This window comes from Odocoileus virginianus, chromosome 13 (genome assembly GCF_023699985.2).
Source record: "Odocoileus virginianus isolate 20LAN1187 ecotype Illinois chromosome 13, Ovbor_1.2, whole genome shotgun sequence".
Classification (NCBI taxonomy): domain Eukaryota; kingdom Metazoa; phylum Chordata; class Mammalia; order Artiodactyla; family Cervidae; genus Odocoileus; species Odocoileus virginianus.
Genome location: NC_069686.1, coordinates 35261923 through 35273979, shown reverse-complemented (window position 1 = coordinate 35273979; position 12057 = coordinate 35261923). Strand labels below are relative to the sequence as shown.

The 12057-nt window shown below is 41.2% G+C and overlaps 1 protein-coding gene across 5 annotated transcripts in view; it reads right to left on the bottom strand.

Moving 5' to 3' along the window:
* The window catches only part of CACNB4 (calcium voltage-gated channel auxiliary subunit beta 4), a 261708-nt gene that overhangs the window by 130375 nt on the left and 119276 nt on the right, over nucleotides 1–12057 (bottom strand). Inside the window, exons 1-2 of one of the 5 annotated variants that reach the window (XM_020900405.2) lie at nucleotides 11447–11777; nucleotides 9363–9522 (exon numbers count right to left, since the gene is read on the bottom strand). The exons of 2 other annotated variants lie outside the window; for them this stretch is intronic. In XM_020900405.2, the coding sequence (XP_020756064.1) occupies nucleotides 9363–9368 (6 nt within the window). In that variant the 5' untranslated portion in view covers nucleotides 9369–9522; nucleotides 11447–11777. Of the gene's footprint in view, nucleotides 1–9362; nucleotides 9523–11446; nucleotides 11780–12057 lie in introns of those variants that run through there. 2 more of the 5 variants (XM_070476203.1, XM_020900404.2) reach the window with 2 other exon arrangements.

The window sequence follows — 12057 nt, the reverse complement described above, 5'->3', positions numbered from 1 at the left end:
ATTAATTCTGGTCCGGTCACAACAGTGGAACAGAGCTGAGCCACAAGCTGGTCTCATCCCTGCTTTTCTATATCTGCTCATTATCTACAGAGATCTTAGTGGATTGTCATGGAAGCCCACACAGCTTAGTTTCCAAACTTTCTCCACAAAACTAGTATTTAAATCTCTTATTTTCCTCCATTGCTAGACCCTGTTGAAGTAATCCAAATCTTAATTTTTTAAAAAAGTATTAAAATTCAGGTCTCCATTTTTAGTAGAACTATGAAAATAGTGACACATGTGAAAGCCAACTCACATTTCCAATGAAAAATGACCAACAGCAGCACCTCTGAAGCTTTGCTGGCATCTTCAGAGGTGTGCTTCAGGAATGCCTTCAGGGTGCACACTGAATTGACACAACTATATTCAGACAAGGACCATTAGGAGTGCGAATAAAAGCCGCGTCCTCTCCAGATGAGCCTCCACTTTCCCACTCTGCTCTTACACCGCATGGGTGGCCTATCAGCCCTACTTGTTGGCTTCAGGTTGGGTTTGGCCAGTGGGAGCCCCAGCAGAGTTCAGAGTGAGGGGGCAGAAGGAGACTGGGGTATTTATCCCCTAGCTTCCTCCCTGTGCGATGCCCTTAGGCTGGCTGCATCCCTCCAAAGGCAAAGCTGGATCCTTCTCGATTAGCCTTCTTGACAGGACTCAGTCCTCCTAGGTTTCTATAATCATGCCCTTCTCTGGCCCCACTGAATCTAAGGGTGGTAACAACTCCGCAGTTACAGTCATGGGGGTACTATACTATCCCCTGTGGTTTCCTTTCACCCTAACAACTCCGTCTCAATTTATTAAACCCTCTCAAATTGTCCTAATTTGAGGATGCTATCGGTTTTTTTGGTGGAGATTCTGAGTGATACAAGCTGACCCCCAGAACATGTCATTTCCTTTTACCTTTTACAAATATTGCTGTCCCTTTTCTTTTACCTTTTAAAAATATCACTACTGAATTGTGCAAGTATTTTCCTGGATTGGAAGCTCATGGAGGTGACTTGAAAATAAGAAAGAATGAAAAATGGAACTTTGGTCACTTTTAGTTAGAGTCAAATGTACCATCAACATGCAAATGTCAACAAGACCTGCATACAAATAACGAAAATGCTAACATTTTCCTAAAACACAAGACCTCTTTCTGACATTCTCGAGTATTGAGCTTTTAATGTTCATTTAAGTTTTATGGATGCATTATCACTTTAATCCATCAATGACTGGGGATTGCAAACCATATCAGAAAGCAATAGCAAACAAAAAAGCTTGAAAGAAATTACAATTTTAATCTGGATTTCAATCTTAAAGAGCTCACCATTTGGATCAGAGAGCAGTCTATTCTGTATCTTGGAGGTTCTTCCAATTCCCAGTTGCTTTGTTAGCTGTCAAGCAAGTACCATACAAAATAATTTGCTTATACTATCCTTCACTGGTTTACTCCATTTTTAAAAATATTATTAACCCTGGAATTTGGCATTGTAGAAAGAATACTGCTCTAGAAAGCACTATGAAGAGGTTCTAGGGACAATTCCACCACAAATTGTCTGGGTCCCTTTGAACCTCAGTTTTTTTTTTTTAATGAAATGAACTTGGCGGGGGGATGCAAGTCTCTGGGATTTTTAAAGTAAAAGTATTATAACAGAGAGTAAATAAATTCTTCCTATGAAATCTGGAGGCCACAGCCCAAAGTTGCTTCCCTTGATCAAGAAAGTTCTTTGAAGCCTTATATTTCACATTAAAACCTTGAGCTAATTTGGCTTATTCTCAATCAAAAAAGAATGTTTATATTTTATTTTAATATAAAAATGTTTTACAATACTCACCAATATCTATAAATCTTGAAATGTACTAACCCCAGCAATTGCAGTTCTAGGAAGCTATTTTGGGGAAACGCTCCATGTATAAACAAAGATTCATATGTAGGAAAATTAACTATAACACTTATATGCAGGATTGAAAATGGAATACATCCTAAATCTATCAGTGGATTAAATTCATTACGGTAATTCCACCCTATACACTCATTATGTCATTCAGTTATTAAAAAGAACAGATTGATAGGGAAAAATACCCATGGAATATTTTTAGGTAAAGAAAGCAAATCACAGAATAATATTTATTATGGTCTCATTTATATTTTTAAAATTACAAATAAGATGTGTGTGTTGTAAGTAATGTTTCTCTAAATGTCAATGTATTGTGGCTTAGCTGGTAAAGAATTCGCCTGTGATGCGGGAGACCTGGGTTTGTTCCCTGGGTTGGGAAGATCCCCTGGAGAAAGGAAAGAATACCCACTCCAGTATTCTGGCCTGGAGAAATTCCATGGACTGTATAGTCCATGGGGTCACAAAGAGTCGGACATGACTGAATGACTTTCACTTTCACTTTTCATAGGAAAAACAAGTCTGAAGATATACCCATTAAATTGTTAGGAATAGCTATCTTTGATGAAGGGACTAGGTGGGATATAGTCAAGGAAGATAAATTTTTCACACTCTATGGCTTTGTATTGCTTAAATACTTTTTCCTAAATACTCCACTCCACTGAATTTAAGATGACAATGATTTTAAGACTCAACATCAGATTATGTGTCACTTAGGGAAAAACTACTGATAAAACTATGAGATGTCGGACTTCCCTGGTGATACAGTGCATAGGACTCCACTTGCCAGTGCAGGGGACACAGGTTCAATCCCTGGTCCAGGAAGATTCCACACGCTTCGGGCAGCTAAAGCCTGAGCACCACAACTACTAGAACCTGCGAGTTCTAGGGCCTGAGAGCCGCAACTAATGAGCCCGCGTGCTGCAACTCCTGAGGTCCGTGTGCCTAGAACCCATGCTGCACAAGAGGAAAGGCCCCCGCAATGAGAAGCCTGGGCACCGCAACAAAGAACGGCCCCCACTCACCACAAGAGAAAGCCCACCCACAGCAACAGAGACCCAGCACAGCTAAAAATAAAGAAATAATCTTTAAAAAGCTATGAGATGTCATTAATTTGAGAGGGGGCCCCTTTTCAGATGTATCAAAATGTATGTGTGTGTGTGGGGGGGGTGGGTAGGCCTTAGGGTCAATAAAATACAATATATGACCTCAGCAATTTACAATACAGAAGAAAACTAACATTGGTACTCAAGGAAAATACATCACATTTATGTACTAAATTTTTAGTCTTCAGTTACCTGATAATTAAATGTGACCATCAAGAGATCTTCTCTTTCTAAAATCAAGTATCTGCCTAGCCTTTCTGGACCTGTGTGGCTTTACTCCGTACTTCACAGCATTCTCATACTTCTCAACAGGCCCAGAGCATCATGGTAACTATGAAGTGTTCTGCACTTCTCTACTTTATCAACATCACCTACACAATACAAATATATAATTCCATCCTATGAGATTAAATGTGAGATTATTTGAAAATCTAATAATAAGTTCTTAACTCTACCTCTTGGATCAATAGAGTCATTGAATCAAATAAACCCCAAGACATTAATCTCTGGGACATCTGTTGAAATTGGATATTAAGCTATCAATAACAACTCTCTGGAGAAGGAAATGGCAACCCACTCCAGTATTCTTGCCTTGAGAATCCCAGGGACGGGGGAGCCTGGTGGGCTGCCGTCCATGGGGTCGCACAGAGTCAGACACAACTGAAGCGACTTAGCAGCAGCAGAAGCAATGACTCTCTGGAAATAAACTGGGGAACTAATTTATTTATTCACTATTTTAGCATGATGGTCATCATACTTTACTTGCTTGATGATAAATATTTGCCTCCAACTCTTACTTCAAAGAATATTTAAGGGAATATTTGATTTGGGGCTGAAGTAAATATTCTTTACTCTTTCACCTTAGTGGCCTTTTGCTTTATCATAGGGGAAAATCATAGAGATTGTAACAAATGATGTTTTAAAAAATAATGAATGTCTCCTAGAATTTATCCTATTCCTGGGGTTTTCCCACTGACCAATTATTGTTTTCAGTGTACCCCAAGGGATGATAATGCTGAGCTGAAGAAAAGTCTGTAAAGCAAGAAAACACCAAACAGTAAACATTCTTGATAATTAAATCACAAAACAATTACTGAAACTTTTTTTTGTCAATCCTCTCCCAGTATACAAGTAAGAAGGAAAGTGAAAGTGTTCGTCGCTCAGTCTTGCCTGATTCTGTGACTCCGTGGGCAGTAACTCATCAGGATCTTCTGTCCATGGGATTTTCCAGGCGAGGATACTGGATTTGTTTGCCATTTCCTTCTCCAGGGGATATTCCTGACCCAGGGGTTGAACCCAGATCTCCTGCACTGCAGGCAGATTCTTTACTGACTGAGCTATCAGGAAAGCCCGAGACAGACATAATTTAAAGAAGAAATATACTTTTCCTCAATCATTAATAAGAGATAGGAGAAACTTACTTCTCAGAAAGCTTTTGCCTTTGATTTATTTTACCTTAGAGATGAGACTCAAGTGTTTCCAGTTCGAATTGCTATGGGCTGGAAGTGCATGTGGGTTTTGGCAAGCAAATGAGCAATAGGAAAAGCATCCTTTTTTGGCTTCTAATGTTAAAAGTCTAAAATTTTTAAAAATCTCTCTTTTAAAATATCTAGTCCTTTCAAAGATGTGTGGCACACACATCTTCCTCCTTCAAAGATTCTGAAAAAGCTCAAGGTCCAAATCCCAATCCCTTATCACAAAACACTGCAGGAATTGATCATTTCAAAAAGCAAATGGCACATGGTGGCATCTGTACCCCAACTAAAGAAACTGCTTATCAGCAAATAGAAAAGAACTTTGGATTTGAAGAAACCTTAGAAATTATCTAGTCAAACCTCTTTGTTTTACAGGGGAAAATATTGAGGATTAGAGTGATTACATGACTTGCCCAAGGTCACTGCTAGTCCAAGACCTCCAACTCCTGCACTTTTTCAATGACATTCCTTCACCCACTCTTCTGAAAATACAATAAACCAATTGACCAATTGTAAGGCCTTAGGAGACCTGTGTGTACTTTCACCTGTCAACTACTATAAGACTTTTGGATATCACTGTCAAAACCATGCCATTACTCTCAAAATAGACCACAGGATTTGGTGGGGATCTCAAAACCTACCAAGGGATGAGTATGTTTTGCTCTCCAAAGCATAAGTATATTCATTATATGTTTAATAATACTAACAAAAACCACAGTATATGTTTCAAGGGCTTTATACATAATTTTTGAAACCACCCCAGATGCAGGTACCATTATCACTGACACTTCAGGGATGTGGAAACTGATGCCCAGAAAATTTATGACATGTACCCAGGGCCACAATCCAGGAAGTAAAGGACCAGGACTTAATCCTTGACAATTTTGACTGAGTCTGTTTTTCATCACAACACTAATATATCACACACACATGAATCATTACACAAAATACAAAAAGTAACCTTGACACTTTCCAGTTCATAAACATGTTCAGTAGAAGATTTTTAAGTTTTATGGAGGTTAAAAAAGACTGAGAGATACTTTTAATTACAACCTGATCACTCACTGAACTTTTCAACAACTCGATTAATACAGTCATAACAGTGACAGTCAGATTCTTTTTCCTGTATGATGCTCCAGCTGAAAAGAAAAGAGGGATTACAGGATAATATAAACAAGAAAGGTAAAATACGAGGACTAAGTTATTCATAAACTATATGATCAAGCTCCTAAACAATTGACAGATGCTAGTATTCCCATTAAGATGTACTCAGATCAACACCCTTGAACAAAAAGGAACTAAAGCAAATTCAAAACATCCTGCTTTAAATGCAAGACTTTTCAATATTTCTGAGAACAGATGCAAGAGAAAAAAATAAGATATAGGAAGTACTGATATTGTATCACCATTTAAGAGAGAGAAAAATATTTATTGCCCAAGCCACACATTTGTGCTTTAAAAAAATACATAAATGCAGAGTGAAAATAAGGATTGGTCTATTTAGATCTTAAAAACTGTCATGTGAGCTATCTGGGCCACCTTCCTTTTGATTGGGCCATACGGTTTTATCTTAGACTCTTCAAAGTCCTAAAAGTTCAAAGTCCAAAGTATAAAAATCTACAGCTCCCATCCGCTTGCCATTCTTTTACGTGAACTGTAAACTCCCTCACGTTTACACACTACTAGTGCCCCATGCTCAATAAACGAGATCCTATGCATCTGCTCAACGTGGCCTCACTTTCTGTAGCAGTTGTTGCTGGGTTCACAGTCTGCGTGACCCAATACCAACACACCACAAGCACCTAAATCAGCCCGGTTTAGATCAGCATACGGAGTCTCTACACAGCCTTCTTGGTATAATTTTGAATTTAGTGTCATGGAAATCTGAGCTCATGACTTGATTATTATAAAGGACTAGAGGGAGATGGGAGTAAAAGAACACACATAGCACATTTAGTTACATCTCCTCGTCTTCTTGGTGGGCTTAGCTTACATAGGTAAGGGGTGTTTAAGGGAGATGGTAGACTGACTGTTGGGAAACTGTCAACATAGAAGGAATATCCAAGTTGAACTCTGATGGAAAGGGAAGGACTAGGGCAAACGGCCCATCCTCACCCTAAAAGCATGAGATTTTGTTTTTAATCATTAGTGTAGATCTTCCTACAGAGGGACACAGGGAGTCTCACGACCACTTTCTGAAATCCTGATTGACTCATCGTATTTGAATAGGAAGCAGAATACCAGCAGGAACGGAGATCCAGAGGCCCCTAGTGAAAGTCAGGGATTGATCCTAATGTTTCCCTTTGCTGCTTGAAAATGGAAAGTATCAAGAAACAGACAAAACTGATGACCTCGGAGAGGCAAATTCATGGGTTCTGACCAGATCTAAGGAACTTCTCTCTTTAACTCCACGACAATTATATTGAGAAATCATCTCAATATGTATTTTAGAAAGCTATCATTGCTAAGGATCAATTAAGGAGAAGGTTCTGTTCATCATTTAACAGACAGAACAAACACCAAAACTGCTGAGTAAAACAAGTTGACTTTCATAGTCAAACTTATCACACAGACCATAAGCAGAACTGGGTTTTCCTCCCTGGTCAGTGATGAATTCTTTCACAGGACAGGTCTGAATCTTTGGAAATAGGCCAGAAAGACTCTCCAACCCCAGGAAGAATCTTCTGATCCACCAAACCCTAAAGACCGCTGGTCTAAACATTTCCAAAAGAAATCTAATCCTCAGTAACCCTAGAGTGTTTTTCCAAAGAGCCCTAAACACACAAAGCCTTCTGTTTGAAGTTCATCCTCCTTCCTAACAAACACAAGGACATATCTTCATATTTTAAAATCTTATTATATCTTTAAAAGTAGCAGTCATTTATTCTCTTGAGGATGTGTTGCTTTTCAACACTCTTGGGTATCTTTATCTTAAAAGCAGTTAAGGTTCCTTCTCCAAAAGCTCTATGGCAGAAATCACCCACTTAGAATTAACCATCAGTTAGCAAAGAATGGAGTGTCTAAACGTGCATGTCCATCAATGTAGGCAGGTGAACAGTGTGTGTACACCTATCGGCACACAGACATGTAGGCAAACACATACAGTTACACGGCTTATAGAAAGTGAATAGTTTAAATAACTAACATACAGTTATCCTTACAATATGTAAGTAGATATAAATTTACATATGTGTTTTTAATATATACATATACATTAGATTTTATAAATTTACCTTTGCTTTAAGAGTTCTAAGAGTATTAATTAAAACACCATGGTTCCTTTCTATGACTGAAAACACTTAAAAGAATATATTTCCCTCCCTAGTAAATGCCTTGAATTGTATTCTGATCATCTGTTTTATTAAAAAGATCAGCTCTCTCCCTCTATTTTCATATTTAAGCATTTGAAAATGGAATAAATTATGTCAGAAAAATCAGCTATTAATTTTATGGGCAATTAAACCTGGCTTCACATTACAAAGTACTCTTAACAGTGTGAACTTCATTTAAAATGCTCAAAATTCCAGAAGGTCCATGTAGGAACTTTCAATTTTGCAAAGCACCTCCTGCACAGGCCAGTTTAGTCCTCCTGTGTTCAATATTTCATCAAGTGAGAACAGGACTTCACAGAATGCAATACACAGTAGCAGGTTTAGAATGACATACTTACATATATATACAACAACAGTCTGAAATAATACACAGTAATATGTCAATGGCAATCATCTCTGGGTGGATTTTAGGTAACTTTTTCTACTTAGCTGTTTCTTTCACTACCTCTACAAGAACTTCCCTCCTACTGTTGATATAATAACCCCTGATGCATGGGGAAAAAAAAATTTCATATACTGATTTCACAAACATCAAAATACACAATGAATCCATTTATAAAATGTGTTTATCAAGGAGCAGATCTGTCAAAATCAATTGTGCATCAGATAAAAAACATTGTGTATATTGGGGGCTTAGCCAATGAAAAGTATCTTGGGTTCTAAGAGCTTCATGAAGACCCAGTGAGGGCGGGGAAGGTGGAATGAGGCAACCTTCCCATAGGAGACAGTATAGAGACAGGCTGCTCGTGATGGATGTAACTGACCTGGGTGGGGTGTGAACTCACCACATTATCCACCACACACTTCATTATGCATGTCAAGGGAACAAAAGGAGTGACATGATGTTCTCCGTGAAACCTCCACTCCTGTGTGGGACCCGGCTATGGGACACCAAAAGGTCTTTTGTATGAATGCTTCCTTATAAACCTAAATGATGCTGACACTTCACCAACCTTTTAGAAACCAGAGCAGAAGTTAACAGACTTGTCCAAAGGTTCCAAAGGACTCCTGCCTAAAACGCCCTGACTTAAGTGTATCGCAGCATGGCTCCTGCTCCTCTCTCTTTGTATTATACACACAGTACATAAAACACAGAGAGTCATGAGTGAAAAATCTAGCGTACCAGGAATATACTATCTCCCTCTGGACCAGACCTTAGGAAAAAGCCTCGCATCACAGTGCCAAAACCTCTCTCCTACTACGGGGAGGTGAGGTGCTAACAGTGTACAATAAGGCTTTGTTCTTATTCAGAATAAATGATCAGTTCCCAGGTGAGATGATCTTATGACAGGCTGACTGGGTGAACACACTGAACAGAATCACTTATGACAGGTAAAACCCCGCACACCCCACAAAGACATCTGCAACCGCACAGAGCGCTGGGACACTCGTGGGTGGCTTCCCCAACCCCCCAAAGGGAAGCGCCACACTCAGCGTTCAGTGCCTGTGTGTTCTCGGCCTGCAGCTGGCCGTCAGCACACCTATCCACCAGACCTGTTCCGAGAGCTTAGCTTGCATCTGGGCAAACCCCACACTTACAGCCATAAATGCATTGGCATTGAGAAAGACTGCAGAGGATGCGGCTCTCCAGGTGTGGCTTTATTTTTCACTTCACCGGGTCAGCTATTTAGGCCTAGTCTTCTCCATTGGCTTGAAGCTTTGTTCACACCATCTCGGGTAACACATCACATTATTCTTCCTTATAAAAACAAATAAACTCAAATGAGCATTCACAGACAGTTCACCCCTCTGAACACCTCTGCCTTCCCCTCAGATTTATGGGACATGCTTCTGATCCCACCCATCAGAAAGCCTCCCCTACTTTTAACTCAGGATGATCCAGGTATCTTTCTCAGTTCCTCGGGTTTCCCACCTGCCCGGCCTCCGCGGACATGCTCAGCCCCAGGAGCTCAGCCTGCTGGCCACCAGCAAGTTAGCGGGAGTAGGGCACTGCGGTAGCCAGCACTTCCTGTCGACAACTACCGCCACGGCTCATATCACTGCACTCGGCCGCTTCCCACCTGACACTGGAACTCGGCCGTCCTGGGAGGCCGGACCAAGATGAGGGAGAATGTTCTCCCGCTTAGAATGGCTCCCCTCTGAACCAGTGTTTCCGAAATGTACACAGTTCTGGAGGACAAGGTGCCGGAGACATTCGTTCCTAGCTGACTCTGGTCAGAGCAGCCAGGGGTCCCACATCACCAGTTTATTCTGCAATAAGTCCAATCCACTTAAGTTTAAAAACCAAGGACTGGGAATCAAAGTTGCGATTCAATGAGACATCACATGTTTTGTAAGGGAGTGTGGAGAGAAGGGGCAGGAGAAATAATCAGGCCTCTGAAGGACCCAGACAAGGAAGCCGGGTCACTCCACTCCTTCACTTGGAGCTTCCATCCTCCCACCCCACTTGCCAACGTGGACCTTCTCCGTTGCAGCCACAGCCGCCGTTTGTGACTATGGTCCCTTGCAGTAAACTGACAGGCTGGTAATTTACGAGCACGCTGGGTGACACGCAGAGAGACTTTGCGGAAACGAGTTGGAGTGAGAGCTCACACGCAGACAGGCAAGAAAATGGGATGCCTCATCAGCACGGAGGGTTTCTATCTTTCAGGGCTAGCACATCATTTGATACATACGTCTGCACTGACGTATAGCATAGGGTTTTTTTTCCTTCTGTTATAAGCTGTTTATTTGGTCGTTTAGCCAGAGAACCTTATATAACACATTCCTGTTTCAAATGTGGCAACATGTATGGCACTGCACTCCTAGAAAATTCAGTCTCCACACAGCAGGTCCCATGAGCCAAGCCAAAGCAGTCTATATAATTGATGAAAAAGTCAAGAACCACCACTAGCAATAGTAAAAGACTCAGTCATCAGCTTTACCCTGGATTCAAAAGCTAGTCTTCGGATGGTCTGATTTTAGGGATTTCTCAAAACCACATTCATCCTGATTTTAATAGATTACATGAGCCTGACTGATGGAGGGAAAGGAGTCCAGTTTTCTAAGCCAAAACACATGTGAGCCTACTCCAGGTTTCCAGGGTAGATAGAGTAGAGGGACACATCCTGCCTCTGCACGGGGGGTGTTATTTGACCACAATCTTTGCATCTGATTTCCTTAACAAAGAAGCAGGAGATCTGCACTGCTTGTTGGGCCAGAAAGCACAGAATACAGCTGCCGCTGAGGCACATCCACTCACGATAGCTCAATAAACAATGTGTATTATATAATGAATGAGCCTTTTCTGTGAACCCTGCTATTGGAAAACATAAGCACTTGCTGCATAGTTTAAGGCAGTCTACAAGGAGCAGTTACCCCTTGTTAGATCAAACGTGGACTCAGGACTGTATAAATCTAGGCAGACTACACACTTAGATCCCTCTGCCTATCACCCTAATTTCTTTTTTGCTTGACAAGAAATTATATAATAAAGGATGATTTCAGTCAACTCTAAACTAGACAGAGAACATTCACACAATAGCCAGCAAGCACCCGAATAATGTTGGCTTTCAGCTCCTTGTTCCCTGCGTTGCCTAAGAAATAAGGGGGGGGGGGGGGGTTGGTTAGTGGGAGAAGGAAGAGGAGGAGAGAGGAAATGAGCTATCTATGAAAATACTTACAGCCTCCGAGTCTTCGATTCCATGCAGGTACAAATTGTCATACATGGAGGTCTGATAATCCAGAGCACCTCTTTCAAGGCAAAACCAAAACTGCTACCGAGGTAAAGCCACAGCTAGAGGTAAAGACAGAAAAGGCCTGTTTGGAAGAACTGCACCTGCCTCATCAACTGCTGTGGATGTACCAGGCAAGATGCTATTCATTCACATCACACAGGGTGAGCTTATCCCCAGAGGCAGTCCAGACCTGGCATTTTATCTGCCTTCCCAATACAGAGCATAAAAAAGCAAAACCTCAACCACAGACTGGTGGCTGAGCTAGGAAAGTGGCCTCTGATTGGCTCAGCTCCCCGCTTCAGTCAGCTGAAGAGCGTTCCCTCGGAGAGCGGGGGGCCGCTCCGAGCACCCTGCCAAGCTGAGGGCTGCTTCCCGATTCGCCTGGATCATATAGTTCTGCAACAAACACGAATCAGCATCTAAAAGGCTGCTTGGTACGTTGGGAAAGGCAGGCGATGGAATACTCTAAACACAACTGCTCATCTTCTTAATGAAACGCACCACTGGAGGGGGGGGGGGGGGCGGGGGTGGGGAGTGACGGAGAAATTTCATAATAT